The 23,188-nt window shown below is 36.7% G+C and overlaps 1 protein-coding gene across 1 annotated transcript in view; it reads right to left on the bottom strand.

Moving 5' to 3' along the window:
• LOC121370637 overlaps window positions 1–23,188 on the bottom strand; it is a 75,852-nt gene that overhangs the window by 28,674 nt on the left and 23,990 nt on the right. The window contains exons 3-7 of the mRNA XM_041496004.1: window positions 20,606–20,698; window positions 12,093–12,251; window positions 4,445–5,348; window positions 2,665–2,907; window positions 963–1,129 (exon numbers count right to left, since the gene is read on the bottom strand). Coding sequence (XP_041351938.1) covers window positions 963–1,129; window positions 2,665–2,907; window positions 4,445–5,348; window positions 12,093–12,251; window positions 20,606–20,698 — 1,566 coding nt within the window. The remainder of the gene's footprint in view (window positions 1–962; window positions 1,130–2,664; window positions 2,908–4,444; window positions 5,349–12,092; window positions 12,252–20,605; window positions 20,699–23,188) is intronic.

Genomic DNA, 23,188 nt, shown 5'->3' on the forward strand with positions numbered 1-23,188 from the left:
TCATTCCACCTGCAAAATTAGTTGTAATCCATATACAAATGCGTAGTGATTCGTTTGCAACCCTATATAGCTGTTTGGTATTAATGGTATTACGAAAAAATAGTGTTATCCAGATTCGGGTATTTTCGTTTAATTCGGGCAATAACCAGCCTGCCCCCCCCCCCCCCCCCAACCCCTACATAAAATGGGAACCCGTACGCCTATTCCTTAGAACTACGTGTATGATCAGTTCCTTTAATGATGAACATATTTATGAAAAACGAATGACATTACTTTCTTAAAAATTATATAATAACGAATCACAGCCATCATACGTATCCCCTGTTAAGAGTACAAACGTTTTCAGAAAAAGGTATTGCAAAAGGTATTGCATCCCATTTCATTTTTGTCACTGATGCATCATATCATCAAAATGCCATCTACATGTTGGCCGTAAAACGTGTTGAAAATCTTGGAAATAACCGGCATGATAAAGAAACTTCTATGCCAAAATTATCGAAGAATATTGCTTGATATATGTGGAAGCCTGTGTCGATTTGAATCTCTATATAAAGATCAAGGCATGAACAGGATTATTTTCTAACCTTTTATTTCTAACTTTGGATGATAAATCAATGGAAGGTGAACTGCTGGCATTGTCATGTGATATTATTGAAGTCTACGAGGTCATCAATATAGCACAAAATACAATTAAGTTAGAAATTCTGAATCATGGACAAAGCAGCTTTGGTAAGGGGAATATATAATGATATAGACAAGCAAGTATTAGTGCAATATTTAAAAAAAGACAAGAAAAAAGTGGACCTCAACCTTTGCGGGAGGGTTCGGACGAACCCCCCGACCCCCACGCCCCCCCCCACCCCCCAAATACGGGCCTGACACTTGACAAGAACAATGAATAAATATTGTGGTCATTCTGCAACTTTGAGACTTGAAAGCAGTCTGCATGTAGTACTACTCACAAAGGACAGGTGACGCGTTCTGACGCTGTTGTTGAAGTGACCATCAAAGTAAAGAGACGATGCACCATAAAAGAGCGGGTTGCTTCTCCAAGACAAGTAACCGTAGAGGCCCGTGATATTCTGCAGCCCATTGTCCACCAAATAAGCACCGTCAGAGAAAAACGTGTCTGCAATGAAATTGTGAATAGTGAATTATTAACTCAGGGCGTGATAGCCCAAAATAACTAGAGAAATGAGGGCAATAAAACGAATCATGGCATCGTCATAAAGGGTCTTCTTATCTATAACACCCCCCAACCCGCAATTTTTTTTAAAAATAATAATAACAAAAAACACCCAATATCCAATAAATAAAAAATAAAAATAAATAAATAAAATAATAAAATAAAATAAAATAAAATAAATAAATAATTCAGCTTGACAAGGCACTTTTCGTATTGTTCAGGGAGGTGGCGATTTTTCGGCAGGACATCCAGACGAAAACATCCTTTTATTGATTTGTATTATGCGTTGACAGCAAACTGTAATGTTTTATTTCCAGTTCAGAATTAGTACCTTATTTCTTATTTATTGTTTTATAATAGACTAAGTCGGGATTCTAAGGGCATTTCGTCTTTGTGGAATAATGAGTACGTTGCAAGACACGAACTAGATTATAAAAAGAAATTACAAGAAAGTTCATTGGGTTGATAATAAAAACAACATTTATTTGACAACGGTTACGGTGCCAAACGACGTTGGTTATATTGGTCCACATTTTATCAGGGGTTCTAGAATTTTTTTTAAATTCACTTGCCACAGGGCCAGTGGATTTGAAAATTCACTGGTCGTGGTGAAAAATTCAGTTGCCCAATTTTATCTGTTGATATAAAAATTAAAACCCCCCAGTAAATTAAAATAATTAACTTTTTAAATACTAAGATCATGTTTAATTAATTTGTCCATTTACACAACATGCTCATTGGGCATATTTTATGGTATGTTTAGAAAAACATGCAAACAATTTTCATCAGTTTAGAATAAAGTTACCTATTAATATTTAAAAATAATTGTTTCCACTAAAACCACCTAAGTTATAAAAACAATCCATTTTTTTATGTTATATACACACTGATAAAAAAAGAGTATTTAGTAAGAAAAGAACACTTAACATGAACAAACTATGGCTGTTGGACTGTATGATTCTCGCACATGCCGCACTCATGGACACGTACGTAACCACCAGACATATAGATTTTTACAACGACCAGCAGTAAGAGCCTATTAATTAATTCGTTACTATGACGATCGCAGGTATGAATATTAAAAATAAAAGCTCGTCATTCTGACGTAATATTCAGTTATATGTTTTTTGTTTTATTCCCTCACTATTATCATTACCTCCGATACAGAAATAGGATATTTTCGTTTAATTTTTCTATGGATCGATTCCAATCAAGATTTTTATTTTATTCCCTCACTATTATCATTACCTCCGATACAGCAATAGGATATTTTCGTTTAATTTTTCTATGGATCGATTCCAATCAAGATTTTTGTTTTATGATCAATTTGATTAAGTTACGATACACCGTGAGTTCAAATCTGACTTAAGTATCATGACGTAGAGTTTAAACATGAACTTGTACTGACATAATGAAAATTAAGTTTTTACTGAACACAATCATCTGGTAGGCAAATGCGCGCTCTATGTGATGCTTACCATTTGACAAAAAGTATCTGTACTGCGTCGTGCCGAAGAGAACCGATTCCCCGGCTGAACTGAAAGTAACGCTTCGCCACAATTCGGGCACGAACATTGGTAGGTGAATGTCAGGCACGCGACACGCGGCACATGCCTTTAGTTTGCCGCACGTGCTGGCGTAATTGGAATGCCCGGATACATACGCGTAGGAATGAGGATTTCGAAGTAGAGTCTGTGGTGCAAACTGGCTACCGTTGAATCCTGCAGAAGAAAAAAACCCCGTCACAGGTGTATGTTTTCATATATACTCAGCGTCACTATTGAAGGGTCACTCATATTGTTAGTACTACACATGTTAACGATGCCCGTCCAACACACTAATTATGAAAGAAGGAATGTATGGTCTTCGTGGATTAGGCGCAGAGTGAGGTTTCCTAAGTGGCATTTGGATTCCAATAGGAGTAATGGTACTTCCGGTTAAAGGCCACAACTAAATGGTAAAAGTTATGCAAACATATGTACCTACTATCACCCCTACCCATGTCTGAAATTCTCCATGTTGTGTCCGTACACCCACACCCCCCCACACACGTGTACATGAATGTGTACGTGTACGTGTGTACATGTGTGTACATGTGTGTGTGTGTGTGTGTGTGTGTGTGTGTGTGTGTGTGTGTGTGAAATGATGTAGGATAGGACACAAGGAAGTTAATTAGTTACTTAATTATTTATTAAATATTAATTAATTGACTTTTTTTGTAAAGACACCATGTTTCGTAATAAGTTATTTAATTGAATTTAAACCGACGGTAATTGCTGTTTATTAATTATTCTACATCTAATCTTAAGACTTACATTGTTTCATAGCAACAACACATAAGAAAAAAGAAAAGAATCATTTCCATAACAATAGTTCAATGTAGTCTATCATTAAACAGGTGGAGGGATACCGTAATTCACCCAATATAAGCCTGGAATTAGTCTATCATTAAACAGGTGGAGGAATACCGTAATTCACCCAATATAAGCCGGAATTAGTCTATCATTAAACAGGTGGAGGAATACCGTAATTCACCCAATATAAGCCTGGAATTAGTCTATCCAACACATTATTCAAGACATGTCCAGTAATTAAAATCATACTTCTTATCATTTGGTATGCATGTTTTGTGTGTGTGTGTGTGTGTGTGTGTGTGTGTGTGTGTGTGTGTGTATTTGTGTGTGTGTGGGAATGCATTGATGTGTATGCATACCTCACTACATACATATATACATACAGATGATACATAGTTACAATCACGTATGCATGCAACCACACATCAATCAATCCATCCATTCATTCTCAACCTTAGACTGGATTTAACATCGTAACATTACGATAACTTATAATTCAATTCAATCAGTGCATTGAACACTCAGTCTGGAGACTAGATCCAGTCTACAGAGCAATGTCCATAAGCGTACGAGACGGATCAGTGCTGGAGCAAAACTTCAAATTCGGGCAAAAAGTCTACAGATATTCGGGGAAAATGTACTAACCTGAGACCTTTTTACCATACATTTCCTTAATTCTACCCTCAAAATTAGTGGTCATCCATGTAAAAATGCGTAGTGATTCGTTTGCAACCTTATATAGCTGTTTGGTAATAATGCTAATATTATTAACTGATTTTTTCAAGATTCGGTCACTTTCGTTTAATTCGGGCAAAACTAGCCTGCCACCCCCCCCCCCCCTTAAAAAATGGGAGCCCGTACGCCTATGTCAATATCTATAATTGTAAATGTAAAATTCTTTTACCTCTGACAGCCATGTTGTTGTCAATATTTCTATTTTCTAGGCAGGTAGCCATCTTCCATACTGGATTGTCTAGTCCACTAGCACCAGTCCAGTGATCGCTCAACACCCCGTGCACAAACACAGGCGTCAAACTGTCGTTTTCAATATAATAGCCTAAGGCAAAGTCACTTTGATTTCTTGTAGTTACTAGACCACCTCTGTCCTTCAGAAATATCTTATTGTGCACAAACACTCCCAGATGGTTCAGGACAAAGTCTGCAATACTCCGAACGTATGCTGATGACAGTTCCGAATCACCAGTGATGTTAAAACACCTGGTGTCTTCCTTGCATAGAAACGTGTTTAAGACGGTGGTGAGATTTGCCAAACACGATGTGCCTCGTTTTCGGTACTCCTGCAAGAGAGGAACAATCCCACACTTTGTCTCATAGTCGGTAAAAGAGGCAGACTGCCACGAGAACGAATCTGTGGAAGCACAAGCGACATACTGACTCCATTTCTGACACCTCTCTTGCTCGGAGAACAATAGTCCTCCGTGAAGTAGTTGCCGTTGCAAGAGCACATCGAATAATCCTAGCATTTGAGTTTGTGAGAAAGACGCACCTTGTCTGTCTGTTAATATCACAGTTTTGTAAGCTGTGTCGTTGAGACGAAGCCACAGCCCAAAGGACAGCCAGTTGAGATCAGAGTTCATGGAGAGAGAACTAGAAGAGGACCAGTGGTTATCACAGATAGAATTGAGACAGCCGACCACTTCAATTGTTCGAGTGTCGGGGCCGTGAACATTAATGCCCATGAATGTCAAACTCTTACTTACAACAGCTGGCATTTGGCTTATTACAAATAGCTGTTCTCCACCAGCATAGGTTGTTTGTTTCAGAAATTCGGGGTTTACCAAAGTAAGCTGAAAATTACAACATAAATATTATGTTGCATATACCAGTTCAGGACAATAAATAAACTACATTTAGCTTGAAGAAATCAACTAAAATAATGTACCTTTAAGTGTATATTAAGACCAAGTAGATATATTTACAAATAATGTATCTTTAATTGTATCAGAAGACCAAGTAAATATATTTACAAATAATGTACCTTTAATTGTATCAGAAGACCAAGTAGATATATTTACAAATAATGTACCTTTAATTGTATCAGAAGACCAAATATATATATACTCAACAACAAAAGTTTAGCAAATATCTTTTATGACGTCTAAATTTGCCATGGTTGAATAAACTTAAAAGAAAACCAGGTCTTCCTGTTGTGTTAAGGCAAAGGTTGATGAGTTTATGTTGTTTGTAAATGGTAAAACATTTCAGATGTGAATACTAATTAATAAAAATAGGTTAATTTATAAATGTTATGCCATTTCTATTAAAATTAGCTAAACTTTCGTTGTTGAGTATATTTACATGTAGAATACACTATATGTACACATAAAGGAACTGGTTAATGAAACGAAGGGCAATCAAGGTATCTTTTAATTTAATAAATTTAATTTTACACGAAGACTGCAAGAGAAATCTCTCTCTCTCTCTATCTATATATATATATGAACATATATATATATATATATATATATATATATATATATATATATATATATATATATATATATATATATTATATATACATTAAATTGACCTTCCGTAAATAATAATATTGCCCTCAGTCGGCCCCACCGGTCCGATCAAAAGTGAAAATCGAAATTTAACCAATCAAAACAAAGAAGGGAAAAATACAATGAGCCTTCGAGGTGAAGTCAACGCCAGGTGACGCCACACGAAAATAGGGTCCTACGTGAAAAAGGAAACCAGTCTAGCAAGTCGTTTTCGTACACAATTAAAAATAAACAAATAACATCAAAATACAGCGTATTCAACTAGCATTAATTATGAAACGAAATAAAAATAAGTAGAAACTGATGTGCAGATCGAAATTTTGTTTTATTTCTTGTTTGTTGTACCGTAGGCTTAATATACGTAGGTAAGATGTGTACGTTTTCGTGACTAACATTAATTCAACCAACTGCAAAATGGGAGTAAAATTATTATTTCGTATGAATATTTTTTTCAGAAGTGATAATCATTGTGGAGTACAATGTCTGTGAATTTACATAAAACTTTATTATGACTTTTTAAAACAAATTATAGTCAATGGCTTCAATACCAGACGTTTCCTCCCCAAGCCAGTTCGCCTCCAACTATTTGTCGGTTCGCCCCACCCCCAGTATTAATGTTAGGCAGTAAAGATGACATTGATTAATATACATGAGTGTTAGTGATCACATGACCTATTTTACCTACAAACGTAGTCATGTTTCATAATTTTGATTGTTTTGTTTTTTTCCTTATCGATATTTTAAAAAAGGATACACCAAAACCCCAAGTGGGGGCGAACAGTATTTTTTTGTTGGGGATGAACATATTTGACATATTTGAGGTGGGGTGGGGGGTGGGGGGAATGCAAATTTTATTATCAGTCTTCAGACTTACCTGGATGCTGTGAATGCCTTTTAAGTTAAATTTTATTTTTGCTTTATGACACCACTAGAGCACATTGATAAATTAATCAGCTATTGGATGTCAACCATTTGGTAATTAACGATTTTCCATTAGCAGCATTATTTCTCCACACAGGACAGCATGTCATGTCATGTCATAGGGTTTTACGTGCACATTCAAAACAAGCTGTTGTAGCGCACGCCTGTCGTTCATGACAGGAAAGACAGGACAGCAAATATCATGGGGTTTTATATACCAGTCATGGGTCACAGTTTGGGACAATATACATTCACACCACTAATAACTATACTTTAATGTTTTTATAAAACATTTTGTCAACTTTCCTTCTCTCCATTAATAAATAAAATGTTCCACTTAAATTGCTTTTGGAATACAGATTGCAGTAGTGAAACAATATGAGCCAATTCATAGGCGTACAGGACGGGGGGTTGGGGGGGGGGCTGTAGCCCCCCCCCCCCCCCCCCCCCCCCCCCCCCCCCCCCCCCCCCCCCCCCCCCCCCCCAGTTGTGTGATAAGTTATCTATTCCAGCAAAAATTGTCTGGTCATTCGGGCAAGGGTGGTTTTGACGTCATATGTCATTCGGGTAAGTTCAGTTCAGCCCCCCCCCCCCCCCCCCCCCCACAAAAAAATGTGCCCGTATGCCTGTGGGCCAATTCATGGTATGGTAAACTGAGATGTCTTGTTAAGAAAACGATACCCAGGGCTTTAGATTGCAACTAAGCCAAGGTATTAAATGCTGTGTCCAAAATAAACATACCAATTTAGATACAAACATGCTAACCTCAAAACAGTTTACTTCAAAACCACTGAAATATTTTGCTTGAATTAGATTAAAATAACTTTAATGCAGCAGCAGAAAACAAGGCAGAACCCAAATGTATTTAAACAGAAAGCATTTATGTCTAAAAATATAAAACCAACAACATGCAAAGCATCATAATTTAAAAATATAAATCACAATTATGTAAAACAACCCCCCCCCCCCAAAAAAAAAAAAAACGTTCAAGCACATGTGATACACTTCACTTTCTCTGTTGCAGAACATTGGAAATGTATATTTTTATATTATAGGAAGTTGTGTATCTACTTGATTTTCATTCATGACACATCCTTACAATATGTATTACCATTGTAAGGCAATGATTCGAGGATCCCCAACCATGACATTGTCTAATTAACTATCCAGAACCCAATTTCATGTAGGCTTTACTCATACAAATAACATGTGAAATGTTACTGAATAATAGTCTAGGTGGAAAGACCCTGTTTCATATCAATTTTACTACCATTATTTCATGGCTTGACATTGGATGACAACTCAGTGGACTAATTTTTAGTCATTCAAAGCACAACAAAAATTCCAGTACCCAATATTCCAAGTACAGTCTGATATTCACTTGTATCTCACAACTTCAACATCTGACACATTGACACTTATTACTTATTTTTTACTAAGGAACAATCATCATGAAACACAAAAAAACTTTGTTTCATCATCTGAATACGAATCTGGCACTTTTGTTATTGTTTCCATTTTGTAGTCTGCTTGTCTTGTCCCAACAAGACAATAAATCAGATTCTATCCATAAAAACAAGCATGGAATGGCTTCTAGCTTCAGTCTTTAAGGAACTGTACTAGTTCTGTACCTGAAATGCAAAATTCAATTATAATACAAATGTATTCATGTAGCTAAGCTTAATATGTTTTGCACTTATTTTTAAATCAACAAATAGGAAACAACAGGAATGTCTGTTTAAAGAGCCTCCGCAGATCCTATAGTATAGGTACTTTAGTACTTAGTATTTGACATACATGTATGGTATTTTTGGCACTTGGACTAGTGAGAAAAGAAACTTGCAGCTTTTACACAGCCAAACATCTATCAAATATACACAAAATAATATTAAAATAATATTTGGGTGGAGGGGGTGTTATTGGGTTATTGTTCCTTTTCTTTCCTTATTTATAAATCTTTAAAAATGTGAAATGACTCGGGCAAACTGGTAACAAGGGCAAAACAACATAACAAAAGATGTTATAAAAATATAACATTATAATTTATATAGTATAATACTATTACTGGAATCAGTATAAAGATGCTGGGAGGAGGTGGGCAGCAAGCAATATTTTATATATGCAGTATCCCACAGACAGGATGGTACATACCACAGCCTTTGTTACACCAGTTGTGGAGCATTGGATAGAATGAAAAATAGCCCAATGGACCCATTGCGGAAATCAATATTAAACCTACCGCACATTAGGTGATTGCCTTACCACTGGTCTATATCCTGGCACTATATAAAATATTGAGAGGCTTCGTATTACAATTTGATTGGCTGCACATTACAATTTGATATCCTTGCATTAATTATGCAAAGATTAATTGTAGGATTGATTAATAAAATGTGTACTTATAATTGACAAGTAGGCTAGACCTAAATAATGTAAAAGTGGTGAACAAATAGCACATGCAAATTCATAATATCAGTGATAGAGATAGTGTGCCTTTAAGCAAAAAGAAAAATTTCATATCATCGTGTTATTAATATTTTATATTTTAGCATTACCTAAACTATATTCTAACATAATCTACAGGAGAAAATAGTAAAATACAAATTCAGTAGGACTTACATGTTTTATAATCTTCTGTCACAGAATATATGCAGTCTGTAAAAACAAACAACACTGACGGTCGACTTTCAAGTGTCATTTGTCTTATCTCATAGCAACAATCCGTCTTTTGTTTTACAATATCTTGTCACTTGGAAAGTTTCTTTCTTCCGTGGTATTGAGGAACACAAAAACACGAAGAAGGCATTATTTATAGAACTTTTTACAAAATGTTATAGACGCAAAATCGTTTACTTCCTAGTTTTTCATAGAGTCACGTGGGACCCTGTTGTTGCGTAACGCCACCTATTGAGGAGTTGGCGCACCTCGAACGCTCATTAATAAGTAGGTAACATAATGCAACGTCAACTGCTAATTTTAATGTAAACAACAATAACAACAAACTTGTGACAAAATGCTTTGCTGTCCTTCAGCTTTATTCATACCGAGTTTAATTCCGAAAATACTACAAAGACAAGATCAGTACTCGTCAAATTATGTAAGGAATATCTCGCAGATTTAGAAACGTACATTATACATCAAAATACAGTCGGATTCGGCAGTGCCTGGATTTTATGTTACAAATAAAGTATGTATTTGGAGGTAGGCCTAATCGGTACCTGTTCACTATAAATGTATGTTCACATTTATCACATTTTGTTTTTATTTTGTTATTAAAATGATTTTGACACTCTTGATGGTCATAGTGTCTCTAATTGGCCTAGATCAATATCAATTTTTTCTGTCAATAAAACCTGATATTGCCGTCAATGACGATCAATAATTGATATGAATCGCCGTGGCTAGTATAATATGAATCGCCGTGGCTAGTATATTATGAATCGCCGTGGCTAGTATAATATGAATCGCCTTGACTAGTATAATATGAATCGCCGTGGCTAGTATATTATGAATCGCCTTGGCTAGTATAATATGAATCGCCGTGGTTAGTATAATATGAATCGCCGTGGCTAGTATAATATGAATCGCCTTGGATGGTATAATATGAATCGCCTTCGCTCGAACCCGGAACTTCCAAACACAGTGCTATGCTCGAACTAAGAACGAAGTTTCAATATGTTTCTTTAAGAAAACCCTTTTATTCCGCACTGAAGGGTCGAACAACACTTCGGTCGAATAAGAAAACTTCTATCGCAAAATTATGTCAGTTCCGTCAAAGGTAAGTCGGTGTACGTATAGATATACACAGCAAGGAGAATGCCCATTCTATGGTTCGGCTTCTTTTCTGTCAGTAGCCGACTGAGATAATTCTCATATTTTTATGACAAATAACTTATAAAAAAATATATGTCTGCAGGTTGTATCAATAAACATTAACATTTACTGTTTCTGAACCAGTGGTTCAACATTAAGAGTTATTTTATTAATTTTAAACAATAAAGAAAAGAATGGAAACTATCTATTTAGTTGTTTAAGCATTGGCGAAAATAATACAAAACTAATGTTCATACCGTTATGAATGTCTGTTTTCTAAGTCACATGATATTATTTGGACCAATCCAAGCATTTATAACAATAGAGTATTTACAGGTTGGAATTATTTTAGTTTACATTCAGTGACAATGTGACTTTTACAGTGGAAATATTACTTTTTACCGAATATCAATTTCATGACTATACATATAATAATTTACATTTATTTAGTCACAAAATCGTATCTTAAGAATTATTGTGAATGAGAGAATACATGTGTACCATATATATCGTTACATAGTATCATTAATATGCAGTTCGGTGGGATATTAGCAACAAACATTAAATATTAAGCTCATCATATAGTACATGTATATGGATTGTCAGCTTTTGTAAAGTTGTTCTGTAATGTGAACAACAAATGTGCATAACACGAATGACGTATTAATATAGTTTGCCAAGTATATACTGGTCATTATAGTTTTGCTCCAAATGGGCGGTACGTCGCTTCATCTGGATTAGTATAAACACACGAACGAACATACAAACGGATATATATATATATATATAGATATATATATATATATATTATATATATATATATATATATATATATATATATATATATATATATATATATATACACATATATATACACACACACACACACAGAGAGAGAGAGAGAGAGAGAGAGAGAGAGAGAGAGAGAGAGAGAGAGAGAGAGACAGAGACATACAGACAGACAGGCAGGCAGACAACTATTAATGTGAGAACCTCGATATGCTCATAATGTGAACTGACAGACTATATAACATGGTATGACATTCATTACACAGTTCATCAGGTTGGGATGTTTTTGGCATATACATTTTTATGTATTATTTGATTCTATTCTTAATCGATAAATACATTGTAAACGTTTTATCTTAACAATAAAGCATGCTTTAATAAGTATATTAGTAATTTAAATTTTTATTGTAATTTTCATTTTTGAGTTTCATTGAAAAATTAGAAACAGCTAAAACGAACATCGATACAATCAAGTTTCTTGACATCACCTATGTGACATACCTGTTCATTTTCTGTACAGTTGTTTCCACACTCGGCCGCTGTGAGCTCGACGTCGAAGCTGTGAATTCGTCGTACTGTATAGTACACCTCGTGTACGTTGAACACCACATGGTCCTTCACTTCCACTTCAGTGTACACGTACGGGCCTCTTTCTTTTATCTACAAAACACACGGTGAAACACGTAACTACACACCCACTTCAGTGTACACGTACGGGCCTCTTTCTTTTATCTACAAAACACACGGTGAAACACGTAACTACACACCCACTTCAGTGTACACGTACGGGCCTCTTTCTTTTATCTACAAAAACCCACAGTCAAACACGTATCTATACACCCACTTCAATGTACACGTACGGGCCTCTTTCTTTTATCTACAAAAACCCACGGTCAAACACGTAACTATACACGTCTTTTGTAGGACTGCAAGCCACAGTTTGTTACAAACGTCTTGTGTAGGACTGCAAGCCACAGTTTGTTACAAACGTCTTGTGTAGGACTACAACACGTCACATAGTTTGTTATACACGTCTTGTGTTGGACTACAACACATCACATAGTTTCTTATACATGTCTTGTGTTGAACTACAACACGTAACACAGTTTATCTTTTGTAGGACTACAACACATCACACAGTTTATTATACACGTTTTGTGTAGGCCTATGCCTATTAGTGCAGTCAAAATATGATTGAACCTAGAACAAATTGCAACAAAAGGTGTTGGGTTTTTTGTTGTTGTTGTTGTTGTTGTTAAGATGACCCCACTGAACACTATATCCAAAATCCGCTAAAATCAGATACCGGGAAAGGTACTAATTAGCATAAATCTAACTTTGAGGCCCTATATCTCCTAAACGGTTGACTTTAGACCCCATAAATGTATTATAAGCATATAGAAAATGAATCAAAATATCTTGTTAAAAATATACTATGACATACATATGACATCATGACCTACATATGACGTCACTTTGTGTCACCAGGCCTGAAAATAGCTCAAATTTCAGATAAAACGGTAGTTTTAAGCCAAAACAATAGTGCACTCATAGATCTAGATCGATACTTTCCAGTAATGCTTAATCCTTCCTTAATTATATAACACTATAAAACGGTAGACAGAATAATAAATTGTTTGTCAGGTTCAGTATCGTCTCAGACAAAAGCGAAACTAAAATAATGCTACCAGTTTTCATACCCCTTAAAATGTCATCTAATGTACTATCATCGTCAGACAATTTGTGCTGTATGAATTCGAATCACACAAAAAGTAATATGAATCATTATAATAACACCATTAGGTCAAAGTTATCTATTTACTGACATCAATCAAACTATTTCAACCATTGACACCTTTGCAATCACCACATACACAAAACACATTAATTGGCATGCCTCTGCAGTTGATTAAGTAAATCACATTCGCACATACAGAGCGTGTGTGGAGTTCCATTGTTTGTGTTAAAAGTTTGTATAGCTTCATATTATCCTCTTTCCCCATCTGAACTTGTACTTGGAAGTATGGTCGATACATGTGATACCAGGGTAGCTTCAAAAATAACTTGATTGTACCTTGTATAGTATTGGACCTTGTCATGCTATAATCTAGAGGTGCTACCACAGCTACAAATTGCCTGTATATAAAATATACATGTTTAATTTCCTCACACAATTATCCCTTAAAGGTTGCCCCAGACTAGATAACTAGCTACCTTTTTTACTCAATATAAAATAAAGACCCTCTGTTCCAGTCTTTGTGTGGTGGCAGTTAAGTCGGTGTCTTCACCAATGACGTACAAGGGTCATTCTACAGAAATCGTCACTTTTCAAAATACAAATTCAAGATAAAACAATTAAAATATATCAGATTTTATTGTTAACGTTTGGAAACTAGATGAACAAAGAAACATAAAATCATATCTGGCCACGCAGTTCTGTAATAGGTCTGCACCTGCAGACACATCGTACTCCATGAACAAACTAATTATGTCATTGGTGTTACCGGACAAGTGGGATAGTTCAGGAGTGTGACCCAATTGGTTTGTAGTGATCAAATGCACATGGATATGTTATTTGGGTGTCCCTAATAACATATTTGGAATAACTTTAGCATTAACAACTATCCTATTCTATATGTGACTTAAATTATACAGTGGCAATTTTGAAAAATTAAAAATATGGAGTCTATCAAAATAAACTTCATCATAGTCACAAAGGTGGAAGCTATGCTTTTCTTAATAAACAATTTAAATTTCAAAAATAAAGTTTCTAGAGAAATGAGAGTTAAGATATTCTTTGAGTAACACCAATGACAAAAAAGTAACACCAAACACAATGTGTAACACCAAAGACATTCAAGACTGGATCCTTCAAACACTATTATTCTTGAGACTACCATTACGTGTTAGCAAACGTATATAATTAATATTTCCTTAATTTAAAAAAACCCAAAACATTTCAACCTACAACTATTAAAGGCCTATTAGAATAATTGTGTGTTTCTGGGAACATTGATAAAAGTTAGATAATTTATTTATTTATATACTTATTTGTTTATGCTTATATTAAGACCCAAGCACGCTGTCCTGTACACACTTATAAGGTGTCTGAATCAGGTATTTAGAAACATAACTTAGTTCAGGTCTATGTTCAAATATGCACCAGCAGTAAATTATACAACAAAGGACTGTCAGTTGCAGACCTCTATATATACTCTTCAAAAAAAGAAACGCAAAAGGGTACAAATGGGTTATAACTCCGATTTTATGTTTCCTACCGGTTCATGCTTTGTGAATATAAGGTCATTGCATGTCCCAAACACATTCCCACGGTTACATTCGATAAAACGCAGCTACTGTACAATAAAGTTCCAAAATGTGAATATTCGTAAAAACGCAGCCACGTGCAAACCATGTCACCACTGCACGTGCGTTGTCTGCACGTGCAACATGAACACCGACAGTATAAAAGTGCAGGGTGTTCGCTTGCCTGGCCTCTGTATCTGGCCGACAGTTGACAATCCAGGACATGCCACGTCTCAGTGAACCGCAGAGAAACAATGCCATCGGCCGACTAGACGCAGGCGAATCCAGAACGGCCGTTGCCAGGTCATTCCATGTGTCCCCAAGCACCATCTCCAGACTGTGGGACCGTTACCAGCAACATGGATCAACACGTGACCTCCCTAGATCCGATCGACCACGGGTCACTACCCCCGGGCAGGACCGCTACATCCGGGTACGCCACCTTCGGGAACGATTGACTACTGCCACCTCCACAGCCGCAGCAATACCAGGTTTGCGCAGGATATCCGACCAGACCGTACGGAACCGCCTACGTGAGGTAGGAATTCGTGCCAGACGTCCAGTTCGAGGTGTCATCTTAACACCACAACACCGTCGACTCCGACTGCAGTGGTGCCAGATTCATCGACAATGGCCTCAACTGCGATGGAGACAGGTGTGGTTCAGTGACGAGTCCCGATTTCTGCTCCGACGTCATGATGGAAGATGTCGCGTGTATAGGCGTCGTGGTGAACGTTATGCGGCAAACTGCGTGCAGGAAGTGGACAGATTCGGCGGGGGTAGTGTCATGGTGTGGGCAGCCATCTCACACACTGGCAGAACTGACCTGATCCACGTGCAGGGCAACCTGAATGCACAGGGCTACATTTACCAGATCCTCCGGCCACACATCGTTCCAGTTATGGCCAACGCCAACGCAGTGTTCCAACATGACAACGCCAGGCTTCACACAGCACGTCTCACAACGGCTTTCCTACAGAACAACAACATTAATGTCCTTCCTTGGCCATCGATATCACCGGATTTGAACCCAATTGAGCATCTATGGGACGAGTTGGACCGACGCCTCCGACAGCGACAACCACAGCCCCAGACCCTGCCCGAGCTGGCAGCAGCCTTGCAGGCCGAGTGGGCCACCATCCCCCGGGACGTCATCCGTACTCTGGTTGCTTCAATGGGCAGGCGGTGCCAGGCAGTTGTCAACACACGCGGAGGCCACACCCGGTATTGACTCCAGATGACCTTGACCTTGGTGGTGTGTCCTATCACTTACTCACAATGGACTAGAGTGAATTGTGAACAATCCTGCAACATTTGGTAATTATCGGACTCACCATTCAATAATTAAATCAATTCTCCAAATGTTACGACAATGTGGTTTTGCGTTTCTTCTTTTGAAGAGTATATTTCCTTTAAAGATTAACTTTATAATAAAATTATATAGTATGAGCTGTTTGGTTTAAATCTATTTTATTGTATATTTTGCATTCCCCATAACGAATAAAAAGTGTTAATCCTACTTTTGCTTTCGTGTAAGCACTGCAAAAATCTACATTAAATGTTCCAATTTTTACTGAAATGAAAATGTTCACTTGTGAAGAAAGACCTCACAAATGAACGACAAGCAGACGACAACAAATCATATGTTAATAGCGCGAACAGTGCATGAGAAAAACCAAACGGAGCTGGAAGCATAATACGGTTAGAGACGTTGACTATATACGATTTACATTAAAGCAACACATTTGTTTTACCAAAAGTGCCATTATGCAAGTTTCAAATCATCCTAAAAAATATGCTACGTTAGAAAGAGGGCATCTTATTAAAACGCATTGTCATTGGTGTTACTAATGGTCATTGGTGTTACTCAGTACTTGGTAACACCAATGACAGGTAACACCAATGACAAAATAAATAAATAATTAATTAATGCTCTCTAAAGAAACAGTTGAAAAAACTGAAAAAGTACATGCTCTAGCAGACATACTATGTCTATAATAACATACAAAACGTTTCTTAAAATGGTTAACCATTACATAAATAAGATAGTAACACCAATGACTGAATAAATCTACTTTTATATGTTGACAACGCATTCATGACATTTAAACAAAACTACTCACAATTCTTCATACGTCTGTCGTTTTTGACAAATAGGTTTGATGGTGTGGAATGTTTCATCTAGAGAGCATTCAGTTTCTTTTGTTTTCTCATAAGTATATACAGTAACACCAATGGCATAAAATTCAGGGACAAGCTTATATTGCCCACCATCTTTTGAATACGCAAACTATTTACAAGATTACTTCTTTAGTGAGTAAGTCAACCATCAGTATGTGTCATATTAAAGTTATTCAGTGTTCTATCTTCTATTATATATTTTAACAGTGCATGTTATGTATAGTGTTGTGCTCGGAACAGGTACCACCAATGCCATTTTCCACTAATCCTGAATAAAATCTTTATCAAAGCTGAGAGAACAAATTTCTATGAAAGGATGATATTATTAATAAGATATCGTTAAAGACAACATAGCTTGTTTTCTATATATAAATAAAAAAGAAAATGAGTAAGGACATAAACGTGACACTTTCTGTAGAATGACCCATGTCAGTTGTAATATCAGCAACTTCAGTCTTTACAAACAGAAATTTAGTGTTTAGGTCTGCATTAACATTCGTACTCAGTTTGTCTGTAACTTTCCACCTAAACTGAGTGACAAAACTGTTGTACAAAACCGTTAGCAAAATAAAAATTCATATTTATGCAGTCATGGTACCGTTTTGGCCAGGTCGTGACTGCTACTACGAAGCACTGCCATGCCTTTTGTCTATAGGTGGACTGGCTTTCCCCAGGACTGTTCATCTTTCCTGTTCTGTATGTAGAAGGACTGTCCCTCACAAGACTGGTTTGACACATTTAAATCTGCACACGACACCACCACCACCACCACCACCACCCCTCAAAAAAAACCCTCGATAGTGAACATAGTTACAGACAGCTGTGACAATATATAATCATGATGAATCGGTGTTAAAGCCAGGGAGATATCAGGTGTTCGCTAAAGGTGAGCATATCCTGCCATATCTGTGACACCCGACATGAGCACAGCTTACAGCTGCCACGCTCATTCTTTTCATCTGAACGATAACAAATATGTACAATATTTTCACCTAGAAGATGAAAAAGTAGGTACTGTAAACCGTATTAATATTGCGACGTGTTTTTTTCGCGAATGTATACCTTAGAGCATGTTCGCGACGTGTAAATTTCGCGAACGACCGCTGACAGCTCCAAAAAAAAAGTGGATAAAGACAGCTCACTGTAATTGTTACAGAGTCTATAGATGGGATTAGGTCCTACCCACCTCACCTGTATTAGAATCACAACTCACAGCTTCAGTTGTTAACTGTTAACACCCTTTGGTAGATAAAACAATAAACGATTAGTCGCCATCGATTGAAGTTACATAAAACAATTAACGATTAGTCGTCATCAAGGAGAGCTCGTGTATAGTTGCCTGTTGAGTGAATCTTTTTGTGAATTTTATTCTCAATAAAATAGTTCAAAACAAAACAAATTACTTTATGCACACTTCAAACTGGAAAATAGTGCGTGCGTATTAACTTCGCGACATAAGGTTGGACGCGAACGACGCGAAATTTATACGCACGCATTTTTTTCACGGTTTACAGTATAACATCACAATAGTGAAAACTGGAGCAGAATGAATATATCTTGATATAAAAGGAAAATTTACTATTGAAAACATTGAAGAAATTCCCATTGACACACAGCTTAGTCTGGAATTTAACGTCGTTTTGAGTATCTATGTTGTCCGAGTTATCTAATGATTTGTAAATACACAGGCCCACCAGTGATTAAAGGGGGATTTTGTGTCAAAATTAATCCTTACTACCATACCAACATTTGCCATACAAATAAAGACAATGGAATCTTTTGGGCTAGGCCAGACAGGATCTTTATTTTATGTCAATAGTCAACTAGGTATCTGGTTTTGAATAGTCACCTTTTTAATATACATTTGTGGTTGTAGTACCACATCAAGATTATTTATAATTTGGAAAAGTACAAACAGACAGATTCTTGGTGAAAGTTCAAGACCTTCCGCCAACATCAGATGCAGCCAAGTAGAACACTTGCTGTGTATATAATCAGGTTCAAATCTGTTTTGGAAAAGAGGACCGGCCTCGGTGGTGTTGTGGTTAAGCCATCGGGGCATAAGGCTGGTAGATATTGGGTTCGCAGTCCGGTACCGGCTTCCACCCAGAGCGAGTTTTTACGATTCAGTGGGTAGGTGTAAGATCACTACACTCTCTTCTCTCACTAACAACTAACAACTAACCCACTGTCCTGGACAGACAGCCCAGATAGCTGCAGTGTTAGCCTAGGACAGCGTGCCTGAACCTTAATTAGATATAATCACGAAAATAAGTTGAAATGAATGAATGGGAAAAGAGGGTGACGTGAAGCCAGAAAACTGAGCATGAATGTAAAGGAGTTTGTGTCTAAACAATCAAGCTGCAAAAAACATGCAGTTGGATAGAATCCAAATATAGAGTATCAAGCGGACGGAATCCAAATTTAGAGTAGCAACGATTACAACTGTGCATATGGTGATTGCAAACATGACACCTATAGAAATAATTTGGTAGAAACCAGAGTTAGATTGCAAAGACCTAGGTGTGGTTTCCTTATAATTTTAATTGCTTTATTGAATAAATACAGCATAGACCTGACGAAATTATATAAACTTGTAAATCAAGACATTATTGAAATTAATGGCATTAATTTAGACATCATTTTCCTCCGAGAATATATACCTGAACCTGACAATAATTTGTATGATCTTACCATTTTATATTGCATTGTTAAGGATTAAACATTATTTAGAAATCAGTGGGTAAATCTATGAGTATACTATTGTATCTGATGGAAACTACACACTTTTATCTTCAATGTTAGCCATTTTTGAGTCTAGATGACGCAGTACGACGTCATATTTGCGTCATCACGTCATAGTGCCATAGGTACGTCATAGTATATTTCTAACAAGATAATTTGATTCTCTGATATCATATTTCTATCTACTTATAATATATTTATGGGGTCTAAAATCAACCGTTTAAGGAAATAGAAGTCGCCGAAGTTGGTGTTGGCAGACATATTGAATTTATACTAATTAGCACCTTTTCCGGTCTCTGATTTTGGCGGATTTTGGATATAATGTTCAGTGGGGTCATCTTAACATTATAAAATAAAGAAACCTTCTGTTGCAATTTGTTCTAGATTCACCTAAATTTTTGCTTAGATTTACTGGACTATATGGGCTTAGTTATTAATTATAATACCAAGAAACACATAAAAAATAACTGAGGAAAATCCCAGAACAATGTACAATACTTTATTGTATTATTTTGCTTTACAACAACTATTTAGTTTTATATACATCAAATCATTTTGAGTTACATAAGTGGTCCACTAGTTAGATTTAAATAACTCGAATAGGTAATCTGTATTAATAATATCACAAACACGTCAATTCAGCTAAAATCAATATTTAGCCTATCTTTTGTTCTCTGTCGTGCATTAGTCTCGGATTAATACTTTCTCAAGGAAACTGACACAAAAGTCAGTGTTAAGTACTTGTCGTGGGCCATACATCAACAGTAGCGATCAATACCCACCTTTGGTACCTCGCCGTTAAATAAGAAACCAGATTCGTTTTCAATGACCAGGTAATAGATTCGATTTTTCCTTGTCCACAAGTCACCCAGCCTCTGAAAAGAAAATTAAAACCAATGTATACTGGGTTTTTGTTGTTGTAGTAAACAAGTTTATTAATTTAATATTTTATAGAAATATATATTATGTTAAATGATTTGGGCGGTTTAGATGTTTGTAGTCAAAGACGTTTAATTCATTAATTATTATATTTGTGAAACATGTTAATTTCTTTAGGGTACTGATTCGTTTATTGTCCATTAGTTCTCACAACTGGTGTAACAAAGGCCGTGGTATGTATTATCCTATCTGTGGGATGGTGCATATAAAAGATTCCATGCTGCAATCTAATTAAAATTAGCTCCACTATTACATGTGGATCTAAAGACAGCCAGTTGGAGCTCATGTCCACTAATCAAAACCTTACTTGCAGAATCCTGCCAGTGATTTAAAAATAATTTGAAAACATTCCGAATTATCCTGAGGGTATATGACATGTTTCGTGTGAATTACGAATGCCTTAAAACATGTTTTATTTTATAAAATAAATAATTTGTAATGTAAAACTGAAGACTGATTTAGTTTTTTTTAATTTTATAAATAAATAAATAATTTTTAATGTAAAATTGAAGACTGATAACCCACCCCGTACGTATTAGTATGGTTCGCTGTACTGCGGCCACTAAAATAGACTCGCCCGATATTTTTAGAATTTGTATGCTCCCAAATAACGTTATAAAAGGCGAAGTGTGATTGGTCAATATTTAAATTATTATTTACAGACGAAATGTTACCTGGACATTGGGGACTACGCAGTGTTGTTAGTTTTAAATCACTGGCAGGATTCTGCAAGTAAGGTTTTGATTGGTGGACATGAGCTCCAACTGGCTGTCTTTAGATCTACATGTAATAGTGGAGCTAATTTTAATTAGATTCTCCTTGCTGCTAATCGAAAAGAGTAGCCCATGAAATGGCGACAGCGGGTTTCTTCTCCTAATATCCGTGTGGTCCTTAACCATATCGTCGGCGCTCCGACGAAGAGGCGAATATTAAAAATTTTGAAAATTGACATAAAAGCATTTTTCATATTGTTGGACCAGTAGATTTTTATTCTGAAACCAACAACTTGATATTTTACTTCTTTAATTAGTTAATTAATTAATTATGTTTTGAAAATGAGGCAAATCATTGGACAAAGCTCGTAACGTTGTCTGACGAACAGCCGAATTTACATTCGCCCGTTTGTCAGAGAAGTGACGCGATTAACTAGTGCATTGGATTCTCGCACGAAAGGGCGAATATACAAGTTCTAATGCAAATAGGCAACTTGATGAATGCATTTATAGCACGTGCTCTATTTATCAAATTTATATTCATGTAAATTTCAAATTGATCACTACTAGCATAAGGGATCACCCACAGCTACTATATGTCTAGTGTTGATTAGTTCCAATATTTTATTTTGTTCCATTCATGATGAAATTAGTATTATATATACTGTTCAAAATAATTAGGGGTATTCATATATAACATTAAATAATGGATATTGTTCATTATATCTTTTAATAGGAATTATTGCATTGGCCTGAAATTTTAATGTCTGGGTAGTTTGACATGGAGAGATGAAACACAAATTGATGTTTGTGGTTCAGGGGTTAGTAACTGGTTGAATTCTCGCGATTCGCCAAACATGCACGAATCCAGTGAGACATTCTCCTTATCAAGCGTCCAACCTATGATGGGGTATCCTGACCCATTTGTCTTAGAGAGCTACACCCATCTCAGCCAAGGTAGTCTGCTGACATTCCAATTGTCACCCCATGATGTCCCAGACTTGTTCAATGGTGAAAGGTCGGCAGCTGGCCAAGGAAGAGTGTGAATGTTTTGCTGTTGCACGAATGCCGTCACTAGTCTACTACGATATGCACGGACATTGTTGTCTTAATAAACGAATTTTGGGTCAGCGTGAGGCGCGAAAGTCACACATATTGGTCGATAGTACTGGCCTGTGAGCCTCCATTGGACAATGCGAAGTTGCATTCTGGCAGTCATGGCAATTTCACCACAGGCATAACTGCCCCTCCAAAATAGTCATGAGCTTGGATGTTGACCTCGACGTACCGCTCAATGGGACGTCGCCAAACCCGGATACGCTGATCACGTACATCTAGAGAGTACCCCTCGATTCCTTTGAAAACATCACTCTGGCCCAGCGACGTGCCCACTGTTGTGTACGTCGTTCACACTATTGGTGTTTGGCAGGAATGTATCTCACCATCAAAGTGGTCGTGAAGTGAGGCCGGCGTTGGAGTTGATGTGTATGCCATGTTTCGAATCGTCTGACCCAGGGCTCTCACTTCAGCTGTAACACGGAGGTGGTTGACTATCTGAGATGCAGATTGGCCTCGATTCCTCAAAATGTTGGTTCTGATGAGGCGATCTTGAACTAGAGTTATGGCCCTAGACAGGCCTAAACGAGGGCGATCATCCACGTTTTCAGGCAAACTACTAATCACTCTCTGAGACACATTGAGTGCTTTGTGCAA

This window comes from Gigantopelta aegis, chromosome 4, assembly GCF_016097555.1.
Source record: "Gigantopelta aegis isolate Gae_Host chromosome 4, Gae_host_genome, whole genome shotgun sequence".
Taxonomy (NCBI): Eukaryota; Metazoa; Mollusca; class Gastropoda; order Neomphalida; family Peltospiridae; genus Gigantopelta; species Gigantopelta aegis.